The sequence below is a fragment of the Xenopus laevis genome, chromosome 9_10L (assembly GCF_017654675.1).
Source record: "Xenopus laevis strain J_2021 chromosome 9_10L, Xenopus_laevis_v10.1, whole genome shotgun sequence".
NCBI classification, from domain to species: domain Eukaryota; kingdom Metazoa; phylum Chordata; class Amphibia; order Anura; family Pipidae; genus Xenopus; species Xenopus laevis.
This window is the reverse complement of record NC_054387.1, coordinates 117,557,594-117,579,182: the sequence shown is the minus strand read 5'-3', so window position 1 is coordinate 117,579,182 and position 21,589 is coordinate 117,557,594. Positions and strand designations below refer to the sequence as shown.

General features: G+C 41.0%; 1 protein-coding gene across 1 annotated transcript; it reads right to left on the bottom strand.

The window, feature by feature from the left end:
• Positions 1 to 6,491: 6,491 nt before the first annotated feature.
• aqp8.L (aquaporin 8 L homeolog) lies at positions 6,492 to 18,255 on the bottom strand. Its single transcript, XM_018237062.2, has 6 exons — positions 18,116 to 18,255; positions 12,380 to 12,653; positions 8,498 to 8,624; positions 8,058 to 8,272; positions 7,485 to 7,619; positions 6,492 to 6,963 (listed from the first exon to the last, which is right to left on the bottom strand). The coding sequence occupies exons 2-6, from the start codon at positions 12,643 to 12,645 to the stop codon at positions 6,921 to 6,923; spliced, it is 786 nt and encodes a 261-aa protein (XP_018092551.1). The 5' UTR covers positions 12,646 to 12,653; positions 18,116 to 18,255; the 3' UTR covers positions 6,492 to 6,920.
• Between the last annotated feature and the right edge of the window lie 3,334 nt (positions 18,256 to 21,589).

The window sequence follows — 21,589 nt, the reverse complement described above, 5'->3', positions numbered from 1 at the left end:
AGCTAAAGAACAAAAATGAAAACCAGTTGAAAATTGTCTCAGAACATTGCTCACTACATCATACTATACAGGTATGGGACCTGTTATCCAGAATGCTCGGGACCTGGGGTATTCCGGATAACGGATAATTTGGGTCTTCATGCCTTAAGTCTACTAGAAATTCATACAAACATTAAATAAACCCAATAGGCTGGTTTTGGTTCCAGTAAGGATTAATTATATCTTAGTTGGGATCAAGTACAAGCTACTGTTCTATTATTACAGAGAAAAAGGAAATCATTTTTAAAAATTTGGATTATTTGGATAAAATGGAGTCTATGGGAGACAGCCATTCCGTAATTCGGAGCTTTCTGGATATCGGGTTTCCGGATAAGGGATCCTATACCTGTACTAGCATTTAGCGGAAAAGTGAACAAATATAGACAATTTGTAATGAATGTATATTGCAAAGTATTATTATTTTCTTTTATTAGGCAAATGCTTATTTTTGGGTTGACTTTCCCTTTAACAGCGCAATAAGGTTTTATTTTACATGGGCTTAAAGGGGTGGTTCACCTTTAAGTTAACTTTTAGAATGTTATAGAATGGCTAATTCTAAGCAACTTTTCAATTTGCCTTCATTATTTATTTTTTATCGTTTTTGAATTATTTGCCTTCATCTTCTGACTTTTTCCAGTTTTCAAATGGGGGTCACTGACCCTATCTAAAAAACAAAAGCTCTGTAAGGCTCCAATTTTATTGTTAGTACAACTTTTTATCACTTGTCTATCTATTTAGCTAATTTGGACCCTAGCAACCAGATAGTTGCTAAAATTCCAAACTGGAGAAATGCTGATTAATGAGCTAAATACAGGTACAGTAGCTCAAAAACCAACAATAAAAAATAAAAACCAATTGCAGAATATCACTCACTCACTACATCATACTAAAAGTTCATTCCAAGATGAACAACCCAGTAAATATATTGCTTAAAGTCAAGGGCCTCATCTATTGTTAGTAAATGCATTTTGTAATTAAGAATATTGGGGCAGGACTGAGAGGAGCAAGGGAATGATATCATGGGGATGACTAGGATACAGTAGGGGTGAGGATTTACATAGTTAATTTAATATAGCCATAATACCGTCCCTGACCCTGGTTGGTGCTTTACCAGATAGGCAGTGGAAATACAGGTAAAGGGACTGTTATCCAGAATGCTCAGGACCTGGGGTTTTCCGGATAAAGGATTTTTCCATAATTTGGATCTTTGTACCTTAAGTCTACTAGAAAATCATGTAAACATTAAATAAACCCAATAGGCTGGTTTTGCTTCCAATAATGATTAATTATATCTTAGTTTGTATCAAGTACAAGCTACTGTTTTATTATTACAGAGAAAAAGGAAATCATTTTTTTAATATTTGCATTATATGGATAAAATGGAGTCTATGGGAGACAGCTATTCCGTAATTCTGAGCTTTTCTGGTAGGTTTCCGGATAACGGATTCCATACCTGTACCAGCCAGGTGGTAACTCTTCCTTCAAGACATTTTATGATCTATAGACTTCTCCTAAATTTAATTTGTTAATGGAAACTAAAATGATTGACCAAAATGATACAGCTACAGATGAGCAACCCATCTTTTTCACTGGTGTCTGTGTAAATCTTCAGTGGTAAAACATATCAATCGCATATCCACTGGAAAATGTAGGACTGGGTTTGCTTCCTATATAGTTGGCCATTAGGGTCAAAAGCAAAAAAGCAAATGCACTGCCTTTGTTGCAAGAAGTAGGCATGGTACACAGCATTCTCATTAACCAGGACAGATTTGTATTGGGTTCAGCTTCTTGCAGGGCCAGGTTACATACTGGGGCTCTTGTTGCTGTTGTTAACTACACAATAAACACTTCTCCAAAGGTTCTCCAGTGTCGTTGTCATGTCGATGAACACTAGCAGAGTGCCATTAGCTGCTCTAGGGATATTTCTTCTTCACCCTATTAAAGGAGAAGGAAAGTCGTTTTGCATTTGGGGTGCCAAATGTTAGGCACCCCCAAGTGATTGTATTTATTTACCTGAAACCCCGGGCCGGTGCTCCTATCAGCAGAAAACTGCACCGGACCAGGGTTTATTCCAGTGAGCACCTCCTGCGGCTTCCTCTTTCTTCACACGGCTGTGCCAAACTTTAACTAAAAAGTCGGTTATTTCATTCAACTGTGCATGCGTCTTCCCTGGGAAATTTGAAGAAAGACGAAGACGGAAGAGGATCGCTCCATGGTGCTCACTGGTATAACCCTGGGCCGGTGCTGATTTCTGCTGATAGGAGCACCGGCCCGGGGTTTCAGGTAAGTAAATACAATCACTTGGGGTGCTTATTGTTTGGCACCCCAAGTGCAAAATGACTTTCCTTCTCCTTTAACCTCCCCTTCTGTGTTGTGTCTCACTACAACCTATAAGTTCCCTCTAACCTACTCCTGAACACTCCAATTCCCTAACTACTAATTCTATAACTAATGCATTCTCTCTCAGGGGCTCTACCCCAAGTACTCCTTGCCCTTGTTGACTAGCTTTCTATCTCTCACTCCTAGAGTAAACTAACAACCAACTACTATGAATTTACTAATCCTAAGGATATATTCTCCCACCTGGTCTGGCCACAACGGTTTTCAGTTCTGCCTGTTTGATGTTTGTAGGGTGAAGAGGAAGTGCCTAGCTGGTGCACTTCCTTATATAGGCTCCTGAAGGGGAGCCTGTAGTATTGCCCAAAATATTTACATTTGAAATAAACCTCCTTACAGATACCAATGGTGTGCCTAGACAACCAATAGTGAAGTCAATAAACCAGAGCCCTTATGGTGCCTCTTTGGGATCAATGCCAGCTTATTCTCTCGCAACCATATCCCTTTACCCCTCCATGTAGGACTGTGTGGATTGCACTTTCTTCCGTGGAAAAAGTGTTAGACCTTTGTGCCTATGGGACTCCTCTAATATTAGGGCTTGTTAGGGGTTGTATTACATTTTCCCCACTTCACTTATGTGTCTGATTACCTGATCCATGCAACCCAGGCTGTCCCCAACCTTTTTTACCTGTGAGCAACATGCAGATGTAAAAGGAGTTCAGGAGCAACACAAGAATGAATAATGTTCCTGGGGGTGCCAAATAAGGGCTGTAATTGGCTATTTGGTAGCCCCTATGTGGACTGGCAGCCTACAGGAGGCTCTGTTTGGCAGTACATCTGGTTTTTATACAACCAAAACTTGCCTCCAAGTCTGGAATTCAAAAATAAGCACCTGCTTTGAGGCCACTTGGAGCAACATCCAAGGGGTTGGTGAGTAACATGTTGCTCATGAGCTACTGGTTGGGGGCCACTGATGTAGCCAGTCTAACAACTATTTGAAGCAGAAATGTAGATCTTTAAATCCAAAATACAATGCCCAGAATCCTGTGTCAGGCTATTATAATGAGGCAGACAGTGCTAGCTGAGAAATCTTTGTCATTTTACATGGGTGAACCCAACATCCCTACTTTTATAACGGATCATTTTTCAGGAGGATTTTTTCCCTGTTTTAATTATTATGTGTTTTATTTATAATACTCTGCAGTTATATAGGGAATAATGTAGCCCCTCAAATAAATTAAAAGACATCAAGAAGTTTCATGACCATATAAAAGCACTAGGCTGCAGGGCATGTGGTTTTATATGGTCATGGAATCCTCCCTATCATGTGACAGAAATGACATCGCTAAGCACCAATTATAATTTATGACATCCCTAAACATTATTTATAAGGATACAATTGACAGGATATTCATGGGTCTTGTGTATTATAATGAGATATATATTATTAACAGTATGTGCATTTAGTTCATCTTTTCTAGTTTGCAGTATTGGAACTGAAGGGGAGAAAATTGAATTTCCTGAGAATATCTGACACCTCAAAAGCAGCCGACATATTTTGAAAAGATTTGTTTTTATTTGAATTAACGTACAGTATATGCAAAGGCTACAAAATACACATTTGTTAGAAACGGGTGTATATACCCTTTATTATCCTGGCACACATGGTTTTAATCTGTGCTTTTTTTTATAATAAAAGGCAGTGTCGGACTGGGCCTCCTAGGGTCCAGCATAGTACCTTTTTATCAGAGCCCCTCTCTGTGCACCATTAGATTTACAAATATCCTAACGGTTTCTATAATACACAGCTCTATGGTAGAAACTGGATTTGTCATACATTGGGGCCTACTGGGATTTTCCCTGGTATCCTGGCAGGCCAACTGACCCCGAAAATAGACTTTCAGCAATAGAACCTTGTATTTCCCTGACAATTTAATATTTCTTTATCATATTCAATCAAAAAGTTTCTTATTCATCCCATCCACCTGCCCCATCTGGCCTCATATTCCCACTCACCTCAAGCTTCTGCCCAACTGTCCTCTCATTCCCCTATTCCCAACCTCACGTCTCTCTAAGGGCAATCCTTAGCGGTTGAGGGGCTAGGTGCAAGTTACCCATTTTGGGCCTTCATATTAAAGAAGCCCACTGTCTCTGCTATGAGACAGGACCGTGCACATCTACCCCTATTGACCAACCCTAAGGACAACTCTGCATCTCCCCACAATCAATCAACATACATTAATAACTAACCAGTTCTTGTAGAACAGTTCTACAAGTCACTTTACTTCCCTTCTTGCTCTTTCTTGCTCACTTTCCTTTTTCCTCTATTCCTGTGCACTTTCCCTTCTAAGCAAAAACTGGAAAACCATATTAACAAGCAATCCAATGTCTTGGATCTAACTATTCAGACCTTTTTACAGGGGTGCTATCAAAAATAAGACCATTTATTAGTCTACCATACACCCGGCCCACTCTGCTGCAAGCTATGGCCCTGGCAAATTACAGTTAAGTGTATCTCTGGGACTCCTTTACAATGGGCCCCTGTCTGACTAGGCTACTCCCCTGTCACCCCAATTGTGGCCCTGTCCCTTTATATTCATATATTCATTCATAGCAAGTGCTCAGAAATACAATTCTGTTTCACCCATTGAAATAGCTGTAGCAACAGCACAACCATACATACATGTAATTTGTGAGACCCCATAACCTCTGATCTAAATATATATATATATATATATATATATATATATATATATATATATATATATATATATATATATTCTGTATATATATATCGTAGTCCATGAAAGCACTCACAGCAACCGCCATCAAGCGTGTATCACTCTATCTTTATTTGTGCATGGTGTATCAACGCGTTTCGGCTCACATGGAGCCGAAACGCATTGATACACCATGCACAAATAAAGATAGAGTGATACAAGCTTGATGGCGGTTGCTGTGTGCTTTCATGGACTGCGATAGATTACTTTGGTTAGCACCCGGCAAGTGACTCGTTGATTGGTGAGTGCCGACAAATCTTACATATATATATATACTGTATATATATATATATATATATATATATATATAAATATAGACAAATACATATATATACATATATATACAAATAAATATATATACAGTGATCCCCCCAATTGTACATTGCGTCACCAACATAGCTCTACAAATCTTGTCCCACTATTAAAATATCTGCACTTAACATTTTTCAAACATCTTGTTTCATATACGCCTATGTTCCTACAAAAAAAACTATAGTTAAAGGTAAAATGCAGTAAAATAAAAGGGTGACTACACCTTAAACTAAAATAAGCTCTGAGAAAATTCTGTAAACTATGTAGTCAAGATAATTATTTCAGTAATTATCAAGTGCCATATATTACTTGTTATGTACGATAAATTACAGCTTTAATCTTATACAGAACAGACTCGTCAATAAATGTAATATAGTTTGTTTCCCATGGTCCATAGCAACCAATCAGCATGTAGCTTTTACTTTTCTAGTCTGGGCTTGGAAACTAGTTGATTGGTTGTTGTACATTATGGAATAGGGGCAGAGGGTTGGACATGTAAATATAGTAGATAACCCTCAGGACTTGACTTTTGATTTGCAAAAACCTAAACTCAGGGTTGGACTGGGGCTCCAAGGGCCCATCAGAAAACCAGACATCAACAATTAGACAATTAGATGGAGACAGTGCTAAATGCAATAGGTGTCATTTAGAACTATGGTGAGAATAGAAAGGGTCTGATAGGCTCACTAGAGGATGTCCAGGTACTCTGGCAGGCAAATCCACCCATGTATAAAATAAATATAATTAAGATGAAAGAGCTTGTTGAGTAATAAGGCAGGATTTATAAATCTGTGATTATACTGATATACATATAGACAAAATCGCCATATCACCAAACCCAATAATTTGCCACTGGTCTCAGCCAAAATGGATCAGACATACTGCACAGCCATAGAAAAGCAAGTATACTTTGAGGATCATCCCTAGAGAAATGTAGGGAAATTGGAGGACATAATATTATCGGTATATGTTACAAGCAAGCTGGGCGCCATGTGCCACTAAAGACACAGAACCACACAGTGGTTAAATTGATTGAAAATAATATATATATTTAAAAAAGGAATACTGCTTATGCCGCTATGAGAAGTTTAATTCAGCCTTCAGTGGTTTGGGCTGCATTGTCTGGGTGCTTTGAGATAAGAAGCAACAGCAAGCGATGGGATCATAAAATACTGTCCTCACTCAAGTCATAGGGTTTAGATCTTCTTTCTGGGTTGTTTTGTGATGATATGAGAGTCCCTATGTCCTCGACATCACTCTTCAGCTCCCGGACTAAATTGCATGAGTTGCCATTGGCAGAAATGTTGAGGGAGTAGAAAGGATTGATGGGATCTTTATGAGGCTTTCTTCTAGGTTCTTGATGAGCCGCTGAGGCTGATACGTGATGGTTTGTGTGGGACTGTAAAGGTGCCGCTTGAACCAAATGACATTGGGGACATTTATTTCCCGATGTCACTTAAGGAAGAGGCGGATTTTCTTATCTCCCAGGCACAACCTTAAAAAAAACAGAACAGGAGAAATGTGATGGACTGTTTTATATGCCTGATTGGCACAACGTTTGAACCCTAGTCTAGACACTTTAGTGAATACGGCCCAGTTCCTTCAACTGCCAGTACTCTCAGAGACACATGTACTTTTGTCTTGCTGCTACACCCCAAGTACTCTATTTCTGGCTATCCTAGCTCTAGTTTTTTCTCTGTACTCGCCATGTAGAGGGAAGTCCATGTTTCTCACAATGCAATACAGTTACATAAAATGGTTCTTCTGCCTTTTCCTCTGGAAGGGTCTGTTTTTTTGCTGCCAGACAGCCTGTTACTAAGACCTGGACAAATCCTGCCTTCAAACCTGTATTAGTCAAAGCTAACAACCTTACATCCTCTACTGAAGCTTTCTGTTGGCTCTTGCTCCTATAGCCCCAAGTACTACATGTTCTGGTTAGCCCAGGTCAAATTCATTCAGACTTTAAGAACCTGCATGTCATTTAGATATTTCCACCAGATTCACTTGAGATCTTACCTTACTATTCCTCCAACCAAGAGGCCACCTGCCATGGGTCCAACCCAATATATCCAGTGGAAGGTCCAGTAATCAGCCACCACAGCTGGGCCGAAGGCTCGTGCAGGATTCATGCAAGCTCCCGAGATAGCCCCACTGCAAAAACAGCACCCATAATCAAAACACAATCATAGAAGGAGGGCATATTTGTAACTCTATAGAAGACTCAGTGGAAGGTCATGAGTTGTAGAAACATAAATTCAGGGAGAAGAGTTAACAGAAGACACTAAGAACTTCTTATGCCTCTAAAATGTTGTTGTTGCCATAATAACAAGATACATTGTGATGTATCCCTGTGTGGTTTACTCAACTTTAATACAACAGGGTTCATTGTCAGACTGTTCATCTTAGAGCCTACTAAGGAACCTAGCATTTACAGCCCACTCTCATAACAGCTCTAGACAGTAATAAAGTGCTAAGTGTTACAGGTTTTTTATTGGCCTGTGGTAGAAATAAGAAGGGGCTGATCGGAACTGCCAGACTGCTGCTACTACTCCGCCATGCCAGTCAGACCCTGATGAGTTTATCTCTTACCCAGCAAGAATATCCACAGTGACAGTAAACCCAATACAGAAGGGGGCCAGAGGGGTCTTTGTCTTCTCGTTGATGGCTCCCATGCAAACTGCAAACACCAGGAAGAAGGTCAAGATAATTTCCGCACCGATAGCTCTGGCAACTGCTTCATCATTTCTCACAGTCGTAAATGCAGCCCCGGTGGCGTTGTCAAAATTTGTGTCCCCAGACACAGCCTGTAACACACAATACAATCTCCTCCTAAAAACTGTTCTGTCAAATGTCTTCCAAACAAGGCTGTGATCAGTTATAGGAGACATAGGGGTTAGTGATAGTGGTGGGACACCACAGTGATCAATGGGATCTGTGCTTGCATTTTCAAATTTGTAGTAGACTGATCAAGATGTATTGCTGATTGAGTACTGTTGGTAACTATTATTAAATGACCCGGTTTTGCTTACCATTGCCAGTGCTGCTCCAATCATCCCCCCACAGAGCTGGCAGATCCAATATGGAACTAAGAGAATAATATTAAGTCCTCCAATTAACCAGGCAGCCAGGGAAACAGCAGGATTAAAATGGCCACCACTGCAACAAAACAAAAACAAACATATTCTTTAATACCTTCCTTAATTATCTATTATGTATTCTAGTAAATGGATCCAGATGATTCACAGAAACAAGTTGAAACTTTCTCCTGTCCCTGATAGTGTCAAATGAAGGTTAAATAAAGGTTAATTGATTATTGATTCACTATGTTCTGCTAGCAAATAAATCAATTGTTGGGAAGATCTGGGAGAAGAATTTAGGGCAACTGATGGTGGACGAATTTCAAGATGAGTAAAATAAAGTCTTGCTGAAAAGGAAATATGAGTCTGGATGACAAAAGAAGGGCTTAGGGTGGATAATTAAACAAAAATATCTAGTAGTGTTAAGTCTAAAGCAACTGGACTTCTTGAGTTTTCAACTAAATAAGCCGCTTGGCTGAGTGGTGAAATGTTCTCAAGAAACCTCAGAAAGTCCAGTTGCTTTAGAATTAACTCTACTAGATACTGTATCATGACCTGGATGAATGAGAAGCAGAAAAACAGGAAAAGATTTGGATTTATAGGGAAAAATTATCCTTCAATAAATAGTCAGAGAAGTGTGTAATGATCTAGGAGTAGATTGGAGTATGGGAGCTCAAGACAAGAGAAGACTGCCAACCTACAGTAGACATGATGATCAGGTCCTACACCACAACAACCCTCGAAGAAGGAAAGTGTGTGTCTTAAACTGGAAGGGTACAACCAGGCCCTAGAGGGGAAGATGAGTCTAAAAATATAAGGTCTATAAAGAAGAAGATAGCCTGGCTAGGTTGTAGAAAAATGCAAGGACTTTAGTCAGATTGGGTCATGGAGAGATGCAGAGTAGGAGTTCAGAAGGTGGAACATTGGGGTCTGGGTTTATGGTGACAAAATGAGGACCATTAAGAGACTGGAGAGACTAAACCTGGCCATACATGAAGAGATCTGCTCATCTGACGACATCACCAAATGGGCGGATCTTTCACTGATACGACTATGAACGGCGGGGCTATATCGGGGTAATCCGAACATTTGGCCATAGGCCCGAATGATCGGATTACAACTAGGCTCCTATGGGCTCCGACGGGTTGGTCGGCAGAAAAATTAAAACTTCCCGATCGATATCTGGCCATGTTGGAAGCCCCATACATGGCCAGATAAATTGGTCTAAAGGACCAATATTGGCAGCTTTATTTGCCCTTGTATGGCCATCGTTAGAAAGGGAAAGGTAAACAACCTGTCTAGCGCTATCCAAAATGTAGGTGTGAGACAGTGGCTCCCTCTCTCCTTCTCATGCAGAAGATTATCAATGCAGCCAGGGTTATCTGGGTACATGATGTAGGTACAAAAGTGCACAGTGTTTGCAATACTTTGTATGTTCACAAGACTATTGGCCTTTCTTATCTGAGAGAGGATTAACCGCCATAACAACTTGCTTTTCTGCTATTACATGCAAGTTAATGATTACAGGACAGTGCAGAGATAACACAGACATCATCTTAGGGCTATTCCACACGGGGAGATAGCGACGCGTTTGCGGTCGCGGCGACAAAGCGCCGCGACAGTCGCCGCGACCGGCGCAGGCGACAGTTTTGTATGGGCGCCTATGTAAAAACGCCTGTGCTAACCACACGAGGCGATGCGCTTTTCAACAGTCGCCTGAAAATGCCTCGCCAGGCTTTTTCAGGCGACTGTTGAAAAGCGCATCGCCTCGTGTGGTTAGCACAGGCGTTTTTACATAGGCGCCCATACAAAACTGTCGCCTGCGCCGGTCGCGGCGACTGTCGCGGCGCTTTGTCGCCGCGACCGCAAACGCGTCGCTATCTCCCCGTGTGGACTAGCCCTTAATCCTGGCAAAGAGCATAATTACTTCTGCCCAGTAAAGGAAAGGGCGTGTTTTCTGTGCTTCCATTTAAACTTCACTAGGGTTGCTATAGGGAGGAGGTTCATCTTATGTATTTTCTAGTTGTTATGAATTATCTGAGCAAATGATTAACTTAATGGATGTCTGAGAAGAAAATTCTTTTATATTCAATTTTTTTTTATAATAATTGGCTAATAATTGTTAGCTTTGCCACTAAGGTCACTCAGGCAGGGCTAGATACACAGGCACTTTGCACCTTGTCCCATTCTAATTTCCTAGTTGTGCCTGGAGGTGCAAGGCTTCACACCCCTAAAATGAGCACTAAAAAAAGAGTTGAATTTTTTTGCATTAAGACACATCATTCTGGAGGAACTCAAATAAGAACTTGTAAATGAGCCGGAAAGGGAAGATACAGTAGGCACCATGTAGGCACCATGCTGAAGGGTTCCAATAATGATAATATTTAAAAGGGCAGATACAATACACATGGGTTAATCCAGGAGTCCTCAAACTATGGCCCAAGGTTATTTACCCTGCCCCCGCCTCCGCTGCGGCCGCGTCCAGCTTTATTAGCACCAGCCGGGGGGGCGCAGTGACGGGACGCGCTGGGGCCAAGAAAAAGAGAGGATCTGCGAGCAGTAGGTTAGTAGAGGTATGCCGCTCAACCAGTCATTCATGGTTTTTTTTGCAAACTATAGTTCGGCCCCCAACAGTCTTTAAAAAGTTTGAGGACCCCTGGGTTAATCTTATTCTGATAGGACAGGGACAAGACTATTACTGCTGAAGTGGGTTTCAGGTACATTGGTGCCAAGATACATATAGGGAGTTGTAAATTAAAATAATTAGATTTTTCAGTAATGTCCTGGGAATAAAATATTCTTGCACTCCAATGTCTTATAAAGGGAGAATGAAGAAATTCCTTAGTGCTTACTTAAAGGGACACATCAGTTAATAGTGCTGCTCCAGCAGAATTCTGCACTGAAATCCGTTTCTCAAAAGAGCAAACTGATTTTTTTATATTTAATTTTGAAATCTGACATGGGGCTAGACATTTTGTCAGTTTACCAGCTGCCCCCAGTCATGTGACTTGTGCTCTGATAAACTTTACTGCTGTACTGCAAGTTGACGTGATATCATCCCCTCCCTTTCCTCCCCCAGCAGCCTAACAACAGAACAATGGGAAGGTAACCAGATAACAGCTCCCTAACACAAGATAACAGCTCCCTGGTAGATCTAAAAGTGGTCATACACGGGCAGATTAAAGCTGCCAATATCGGTCTTTAGACTGATTCCGCAGCTTATCTGCCCATGTGTGGGGGCTCCAGACAGGTCCTCTGGATTGATATCAGGCCAAAAATCGGGCAGATATCGATTGGTCAAGTTTGATTTTTTTCTACAATCCGGGACCGTCAAACGAGCGGATCTAATAGTGTATGGCCACCTTAAGAACAGCACTCAATAGTAAAATCCAGGTCCCACTGAGACACATTCAGTTACATTGAGAAGGAGAAACAACAGCCTGCCAGAAAGCAGTTCCATCCTAAAGTGCAGGCTCTTTCTGAAAGCACAGGACCTGGCAAAGTGACCTGAGATGCTGGTTCAGGAATGAAATTTTATAATGTAGCGTGAAATATTTGCAGTGTAAACAGTGTAATTTAGAAATTAAAACTACATCATAAAAATCATGACAGAATCCCTTTAACAATCTCTTGCACCCTGGGGAATATGCAGTCTGCACCCAACTCCAGCACTAGGTGCAGAGATGAGTGTTGGGGGCCTGACCATAGGGCATGCAGTAAGGATAGGGCCCCATTGTGGCCAACAACAGGGCCCTCTGTGTGTATACAGAGAAGATCAGGAGATATATGTGTGAGCAGAGGCAGAAAGGGAAGATACAGTAGATATGGCCTTACCTGATTCCTCCTAATACAGCAATGGTCAGTCCCAATGCCAGACCGTGTGCCAATGCAGGCTGAATGCTGCCCGTTGTACTTGCATTTTCAATGACAGAGAGGCATCCGGCAAAGATAAAGAGAGCGCTGCCCAGAAGTTCTGCCACGCACGGCTGTACATATGTGTCAAACCAGTGGGGCATGATTTCTATGTCCTTCTCCTTTGCTGCTTCAGGGTCTTTTTTCTCCATTTCTGCTTCCGGCTTTTTCTCTTCTGCGTCAGTCATTTTTACAGCTGAAGTAAATGAAGATATAGTTAGATCACGGATCTCCTTGTAGGAATGTTAGATCTTTTTTTATAAACCGAAATTCATATATTGGTACAGTATATACAGTAGAAGTCGCAACGTTTGCACCAGGTCTAGTAACCTATAGCAACCCATCAGCATTAAAGGGGTGGTTCACCTTTAATTTAACTTTAAGTATGTTATAGAATGGCCAGTTCTAAGCAACTTTTCAATTGGTCTTCATTATTTATTTTTTTTATAGTTTTTTTTAATTATTTGCCTTCTTTTAAGTCTTTCCAGCTTTCAAATGGGGGTCACTGACCCCGTGTAAAAAACAAATGCTCTTTAAAGGCTACAAATGTATTGTTATTGCTGCTTTTTATGACTTCTCTTTCTATTCAGGCCCTCTCCTCATTATATTCCAGTCTCTTATTCAAATCAGTGCATGGTTGCTGGTGTAATTTGGATCCTAGCAACCAGATGGCTGAAATTACAAACTGGAGAGCTGCTGAATAAAAAGCTAAATAACTCAACAACCGCAAATAATAAAAAATGAAAACCAATTGCAAATTGTCTCAGCATTTCACTCTCTGCAGCATACTATGGGGTATATTTATGAACGAGTGAAGTTAATAGTGAAGTTCCGCCACTAGATTGAAATTCCACCACTCTCCATTCATTTCTATGGGATTTTTATAGGCGTATTTATCAAAGGGTGAACTTTCACCCATTGATAAATACGCCTTTCAAAATCCCATAGAAATGAATTGAGAGCTGCGGAATTTCACTCTAGTGGCGGAACTTCACTCTTTGCTAAATTTACCCCTATGAGTTAACTCACAGGGGAAGAACCCCTTCACCTGTTTAAACGGAGACCAGTTGCACTCTATACTTTATTTATTAACAATGGGCATTTTTTTTACCAGTGCAGTAACCCATAGCGACCAATCAGCTATGAGCTTTACACAGACAACTGCAAGTTAGGAATTGAAAGTAATGTATGATTGGTGGCTATGTGTTCCTTGCAATAGTGTGACTTACCCAGTGTTAGTAATTGAGCTCTAGTTTTAATCTTAAGTACCATATGGCCCATAGTAACATCCAAGAGCATGTGCAATACAGCCTTCACCTTGCTGAAATATTGTTCTGTTCATAAAAACTGTAAATCTGACCGTTGTAATTAAATTGCCTCATGTCTGTCTCACTGGGGATTCAATTTGTGCCGCTTGCCTTGCTACTAACTGAGTGATTTCCCTCTATGGGGGTAGAGGAGCCCTGGCAGCTCTGTGCGACGCAGTCCAATTTTGTGTTTGAAAGAGATTGTGGATTTCGATGCCACTACCATCAAGCCTATCAGCCCCATTCAGTTCCATAATCTTTTGTTACCTTAAATACAATCTCAAAATATGTATACAGAAAAAGTGATATAGCTATTTGACTTTGGCTTCTTATATGAAGGTGAAACTGGTTCATCAAAATGAGCAGTTGTAGTGTCGTCTAAACTGCCCCTGTTTCCAAACTGCCAGTTCAGAATCTTCTTTATCACCTCCCCTGACCTTCCAGCTGTTTTATTATCCCCTTGCAATAAGCCTGTAGGGGGGACAACCTGCAGGCCTTGGGGGCATGGGCATAGATACACAGACAAGGACAACACCTTACATTTTCCCAGAGCCTGTAGGCTGATTCCATAAGGATGTTATGTTCTTTGATGGGCCCTTGGAGGCCAAATCCAACACTGATTTAGTGGCACCCTATTGCCGCAGATTATCCCTTGAGCCGGAATAACATATTCTTTGCTTGCAGATTACTACCAATCACTACACAGATTATCTGATTATCTGTTCTTGTTTATCTAACCGATTGCTTATGCTATGGCCCGATAGAGCAAAGAGCGTTCCACTCATGGTACCCTTTGACACCTGTTTTTTGCCCTAGTTAGTTTGCAAACATAGTAAGCAACTAGAGCGTTACAAAAGAAATGCAGAAATGAGAATAGGGACTTTTGGCATTATACAAGAGGGATGGTCAGGTAAAGGCAATGGAAAATGGAGACAGTGATAGGGGTAGGTGCCCGTCAATAGACATGGTATGTCCAGTGGCTAAAGTGGATATAAAGATGGTGGGTGGATATATATAAGGGTTTTACAGGGGCATATAAAGAATGAGGGGAAAACTAACACAGCACCCTTCTTTGTATACAGGTATGGGATCTGTTATCCAGAAACCTGATATCCAGAAAGCTCCAAATTACAGAAACGCCTTCTCGCATAGACTCCATTTCATCCAAATAATGAACATTTTTAAAAATGATTTATTTTTCTCTGGAATAATAAAACAGTACTTTGTACTTGATCCAAGATCTAAGATATAATTAATCCTCAATGGAAGCTAAACCAGCCGATTGGGTTTATTTTATGTTTAAATGATAGACTTAAGGTATGAAGATCCAATCTGTTATCCAGAAAACCCCAGGTCCCGCAGATTCTGAATAACAGGTCTTATACAGGGTCCCTTATCCGGAAACCCGATATCCAGAAAGCTCTGAATTACGGAATGGCTGTCTCCCATAGACTCCATTTTATCCAAATAATCCGAATTTTTAAAAACGATTTCCTTTTTCTCTGTAATAATAAAACAGAAGGTTGTACTTAATTCCCAACTAAGATATAATTAATCCTTACTGGAAGCAAAATCAGCCTATTGGGTTTGTTTAATATTTAAATTAATTTCTAGTAGACATAAGGCATGAAGACCTTATGGAAAAGATCCGTTATCCGGAAAACCCCAGGTCCCGAGCATTCTGGATAACAAGTCCCATACCTATGCACTTCTGCATATCACTAAGAGCTTCCATGACACTTTCCTCTGTTCTGCATCAAAGACCATACACATGTCTACCCGTTAACAGTAATTAGTCTGTACCTTCATCAGCCAACAATACCTGCCACTGTGTGCCCAACTCATAGGTATAAATGGAAACATGGAGATAAAATACATTCCGGGCCAGCTGTAAATTATGTTTAAATACTTTGAAGCAGATTGGGAAATTAGCTTAAACAACACTCCTTTTAAATAACAGAAAGCTTATAGCTGCAGAGTAATGAGAAATGCTTAATAAATCACTTGTCTGGCAATTGTTTCTTCCCCTGTGATATAAGTATGGATTTTCCAACTGGCTGCCAATCATCTCTATTACTTTAATAAATCTCCCCTGTGCTTTTACGTATGGTAAAAGATTTATTAATGTAATATAGAGATTTGGAGAGAGCTGTAATCATTTTAATTCTGCCTTGTTAGCAATTATAAGTTCAAAGACACCAATCTTCCTTTACCTGTATACTATAAGTATGCAGACTGCCCTACTACTAGAATATAACTGGATACCTGGATTGTGCTTCCATTCCTATTAAAGACAGGGCACAATATACAGTACAAATATGGTACGGTGGATCTCAAGTGTAATGGATCACAAGACCTGAGTCTGGCCCCTATAGTGGGGACCATAGCAGTGGCTCAGGGGTTCAGGCTCAGCCTAGGGTAAATTTTGGAACAATGTCTATTTGCTCTGCTAGATAGTCCTGGAAACCCATCTTGAAGGACAGTTAGGCTGTGGTTTTTTGTTGAACACTTATTTCCTGCCCTAAATATTCTTGGCTCTGGTGCTAAATGGCTCATATAATTACAGATAGATGCTGGTGCACACAGGGAATTTTAATCTTTATTTAATCAAAGTTTTGGTCCTCTCTTGGGACCTTTACCGATTAAATAAAGATTAACTTTGAAGAAAAAATTCCCTGTGTGGACCAGCATCTATCCGTTTATACAACTGAATTTCTGGTAGCACCAGGGTAAGTAACCCAAACAGAGGCAATATATAAAATAGAAGCTAATATATCATGTGTCAGCACCCAAAAAAGTTCTACTGTATCTGTAAGCAAAGACCATATTGGTGGGAGCATAATTGGAAAGAGAACATGGGCAAGAACCCATCAACTAGATAGCTGGATGCAGAATATAGAATAATAAATAACATTAAATTAATAATTAACTGCAGGGGTTTTGCTCGCAAAATGCCTCAATATGGTGCAACAAATTTGCCCTTTTCTTAGTTAGAATCAAAGTAAATGAAGCATTTTGGGATCCACTCAAAAGGGCACCTAGTTTACAATGTGGATAATAGTACAAGAGTTTTTGGGGTAACTTCTTATAGCATATTATTCATAGGAAGAGTCTTCTCCACCCCAAAGGTAGTGAAGACCGTGAGAGGTCAATGCAACCATGGCATGTAATGTACACCTTGCAATAAGAGTATGCTTAAGACTTATAAATGAGAGTATGTAGTCATGATAGGTTTATGGGTTTTTTCTTGAAGACTGTAGGGTTGAGTGAAACTAGAGTATGGCTACCACTGCAGGCTTTCCAACTTCACAGAACCACATTGAACTACAATGTACTATTTATCCCACCCTATTTCTTGGGTCTTTAAATTATAAAGAATAGTTATAGAAACAGGGCCCATTCTATTGTATGGTTGGCACTTTTAAAACTTTATTGTAAAAAGGTTTAACTGTGGACTATCGGCTCAGCAGAAGAAGCATTTTAAGTTGTACTTTAACTTCAGTCACCTCCAAGTATTTACCTAGTCCACAAGTGTCTGACCTAAGGTCCACAAGGCATGCTGAAACGGTCCCTATGTAAATAGATAGAGCCCAAATCAGTAGCATATGGTTTTTAGCCTTACTCCACAGGTGCCTAACCGAACCGCCAATAGCAACCAACAAAGACTTTTAATGAGACTACTACAGGTTAGGGAAAGATCTAATTGGTTGCGTTGGGCAACCATAAGCCTTACAACTTGCTTTCCCAAAAAGAGCAAGATGCACCTACACAGAAACCAATAAAAGCATGTTTTCACAATGGCTGGGGCAGGCAGCAAAGCTGAAGACCCAATTGGTAGTTGTTGAACTACAACTCAGAGTACCCCTAACAGCTATTGGGGGATGCAGTTTAGCAACAAGAAGACTGCTCTTCTGGTGTTGGGGTCTCCCGGCATCTAATATCCCCACTTTTGTCCAATGTGAAGCATCAATTCTGTAATTTATAATATCCTTATAATTTACAATAGGAGATACCATATACCTTATATGCTATAAAAGAAGAGAGTAATGTTAAACATATTACTTACCATTCATAATGCATATTCCTAATAGTATCTATCTATCATCTGTATAATTTCTATCTACACAGTAATGTTTATATGTCTGTCTAGGAACATTTACACATATACATTAAAATTATTTTTTTTATAATATTGTGGAGTAAAAGCAGTTTCCCTGGAGGATAAAATATCAACACGAAGTTTAGAAAGAAAAGGAAAGTTTCCAGTGCTGGAATGTAACTGGAGGAATTTGTCTAAGGCTCAGAAGTGACAGAAGTTCATTAGAAGCTTAAGTTTATTAGTTGTACTCACTGCGTTCCAACTGATGTCAAACTCCAATATGATAAAAAGTCTTTCACAACCTGCACTATAGAAGGTTTCCTCTATGCCAGGAGCTGGAGGCTGGAATGGGAGACGAGAGGTGCTTGAGTGCAAGAAACGTCCTCTCAAGTACGCACTTAGAAATAAAGCTCAATAAAAGTCACCTGTGCGTCTGGATCATCCAATCAAAGAGCTCTCAGCCTGTCCTTATTTCCATAATTCTGAAGTCAATAAGTGTTCCTTGCCAAGAAGGTAAATAAAGTGCCCTCCTCTCTGTTACTCTGACATACGTTACCTGCAGAGGAATTTGGAGTTGGAATTGCAATCGATGAGCTCAGACTTTGCTTTAGGGAACATCAGGGTCACATGAAGTCAATTTCTTCAAATACGGAACCAAGAAACCATCAATATCAGTCACTTGATGTCCTTTATTGCGCCTGCAAGAGTGAGCCTAGGGTGTCATATTCTCTAATGGGCACTAGGAGACCCTCATCTAAGATTTTGTTTGCCTTCACATGCCTGAGATTTTGCCATTGACTGGCAAAGGTGTAGATGACACTTACAATGACAAAATTGTTGGGCTAAACCCAACAGTCACAAGGCTCACACCTCACTATCTAATCTGTTAAAGAAAGACCAAATTGTACATATCATCACCTGGATGCATCATATTCTCCCCACTGGGTGTACCCCAGAGACAAAGAGCTCTCGCTTTATAAGCAAAATAGGCCAGAGATCTCCTGCTTGGTACAGTAACATGCAACATAAAGCAGCACCAATGCAGCCACCCAGCCTTCTATAATGAGGCATGGTTACAAAAGGTGACAAAAATTGGTGTTTCAATCATTCATCCATAGTTTCAAGAATATCTAGGTTGTCCCCAAATCTCACCATAACTGACTCTCAAGCTGTGTATCTAGCATTTTCCCCAAATTTCATCATAACTGACCCACAGGTTGGACGCCTGAAATTGCTTTGGGCCTCCCTGGGTGGGACAAGCCCCACAGTTTAGAAGACACAGCCATAGTGGGTGGCAACCATAGCCACAACCTATTGCGCCAAGTGAATCAGGCAGATAGTAAGTGACACCAGATGCCGAAAGTGCAGCCAGTTCCACAGAAAAAAGTGTTCCTCAACTTGTGCATGATTTGGCAAAGCAGATTGATTTGCATCCATATTGGTGACTTGTGTGCAAGTTTCAGTGGACTCTACCAACCCATTGTTATGCTGGAATTCTGGTGGAAAAGTACTGCAATGTGGTTAAAAAAACAAGCTGAGAAGATCTCGCTTCTTATCAAGATCAGAAGTCTCATCAACTTTTTCAACACAAACAGGAGACTTTGACTACAATAACTCAGAGTTAGCACTTAAACTTGGCTAGCATGGGGTTGGCAGCTAATAGAGGGAAAGATACACCAATAAGCAATACTAGGTCTCACCAACTTACTATACAGAGGAAATAGAACATTCATCATCAAAGACTCAGGCATTCAAGTCTTACGATAAAAAAGATCCATTCCCATGAAATATCATTTGACAGAAGCTGACATGACATAAGCATAAAATACAGCAGAGTCTAACTTGTTGGTTATTACTAAATGACTAAAGGCAGGTAATTATCTACCATAGGAGACATATTGTGTAACAATACAAGAATGTGCCAGTGTATTATACTCTTTTAACTATAGAAGAAATGTGCTCTAAAAGGGTGTGTTTTGGGTCGATTTATTGAAAATTTCTGCAAAAATCCTACTAGTCCCACCCATCTGTTCCTCTTCCTGCTGCCTCCTTTCCCAGGCTGTGTAGGGGAGCCGGCCTGCATTCAGTACACTGCACTATAGGATAGGAACCAATCAGCAGCTAGCAGGACCTGATAGGGAACTGAAACTTGTCTTTGTTTGTGAGACTGCAGGGCCTACTACTGTGCTTCTGGCAGGGACTGTTAGGACCCACCCTTCATTTGATACAAGGACATGGACCATAGCAGATCAAGAGGGACCTCCAATAAAGGGACATTTTTAAAGATATTGATATTTATTAGCCTCAATGTGAAACCAGTACCATATTTTTTTCCACTTATCCTTTATGTCTCCTTAATGCCCTCCGGGAGTTTTGTATAGCTCCCAGCATGCTTTAGGCCTCGTTGCCCAACGTACATGTGAAATAGAGGCTAAATAGGCCACAACATGGAAAGTTTTGAAGAGCACTGCTCTGTAGAATAATGTCCCAAACTAGAGCTGTAGCCCACTGGAAGGCATTGGGTCAACGTGGCACTGTGCCAATAAGTTTTCATTTGACACTGAATAGACACCCCTAAAAATCCCAGTGGAAGCAATATGTCTCTGCTGGCTGCATGCTGAATATGAAAGAGTGGGTGGGGAGGGAGTAGGGATGCACCAAATCCACTATTTTAGGATTCGGATGAATCCCCAGGGCCGGAACTAGGGGTAGGCAGAGTAGGCACGTGCCTAGGGCGCAAAAGCTAGGGGGCGCCAGGCACATGCCTTCTCTGACACCTACCCCACGTCCGGTCGCCTCTCTCCAAAAGCTACTTCTATTTGGCCACGTAGATGTGCTTCCGCTCATGCGCGCTAACATCAATTGGCGCATATGTGAGCGAAGGGCAAAACGCAATGTCTTAACTAGATATTACTGGGCCCCATAGCAGATTATTTTTCAGGCCCCCAGGTTGACCAATTGTACCAGTATTTATTGAAATTGTATATGAATTAGGGCCTCATGGGGCCCCTATACCTCCTGGGCCCCCCTGCAGTCGCAGGGTCTGCTTCCTCTATAGTTACGCCCCTGGAAAAAAGGCACATACGTGCGTGAGAGCGTCGGTTCGCACATGCGCACAAAAGTGGGAGTTTGCACATGCGCACCGTCAGGAAGTGCCAGTTTACGCAAGCGTGCGTCTAGCAGGCACCGGACCGGCCAGGTTGCCTAGGGCGCCTGGCCGGGATGGTCCGGGCCCTGTGAATCCCAAATGCTTTGTGAAAGATTCAGCCAAATCCCAAACTGAAATCAAACCCTGTAAATTAGGGAAAGAAGGAGGAAAGAGAACCTTGTGCGCAGTTAAGAAATTTTCGACTTCTTTGTTTATGTGATGAAAAGTCACATGATTTTTTTGGATTCGGATTCGGTTTGGCCAGGCACATGGATTCGGCCCACTGGCATAACTACCTGTACTGCTGCATCATAGTCTCCCTCCCCGACCCGCCTTTAAAATATTGTCACAGTATTGGCCCAGGAGTTGCGGCGTGAGTGGGTCAGGGGGGGAGAGTTAAAGTATTGTTTGCAAAGGGTCCCCTCAGTAGATTTTTTTGTAGGGGGCCCGACTCTACCAAGTTACCCCACTGATTCTGCCGAATCTGAATCCTGCTGAAAAAGGCCGAACCCTGAACTGAATCTTGGATTTGGTACATCCCTAATTAGGAGAGCACAAAGACAGGGCTAGGACAGTAC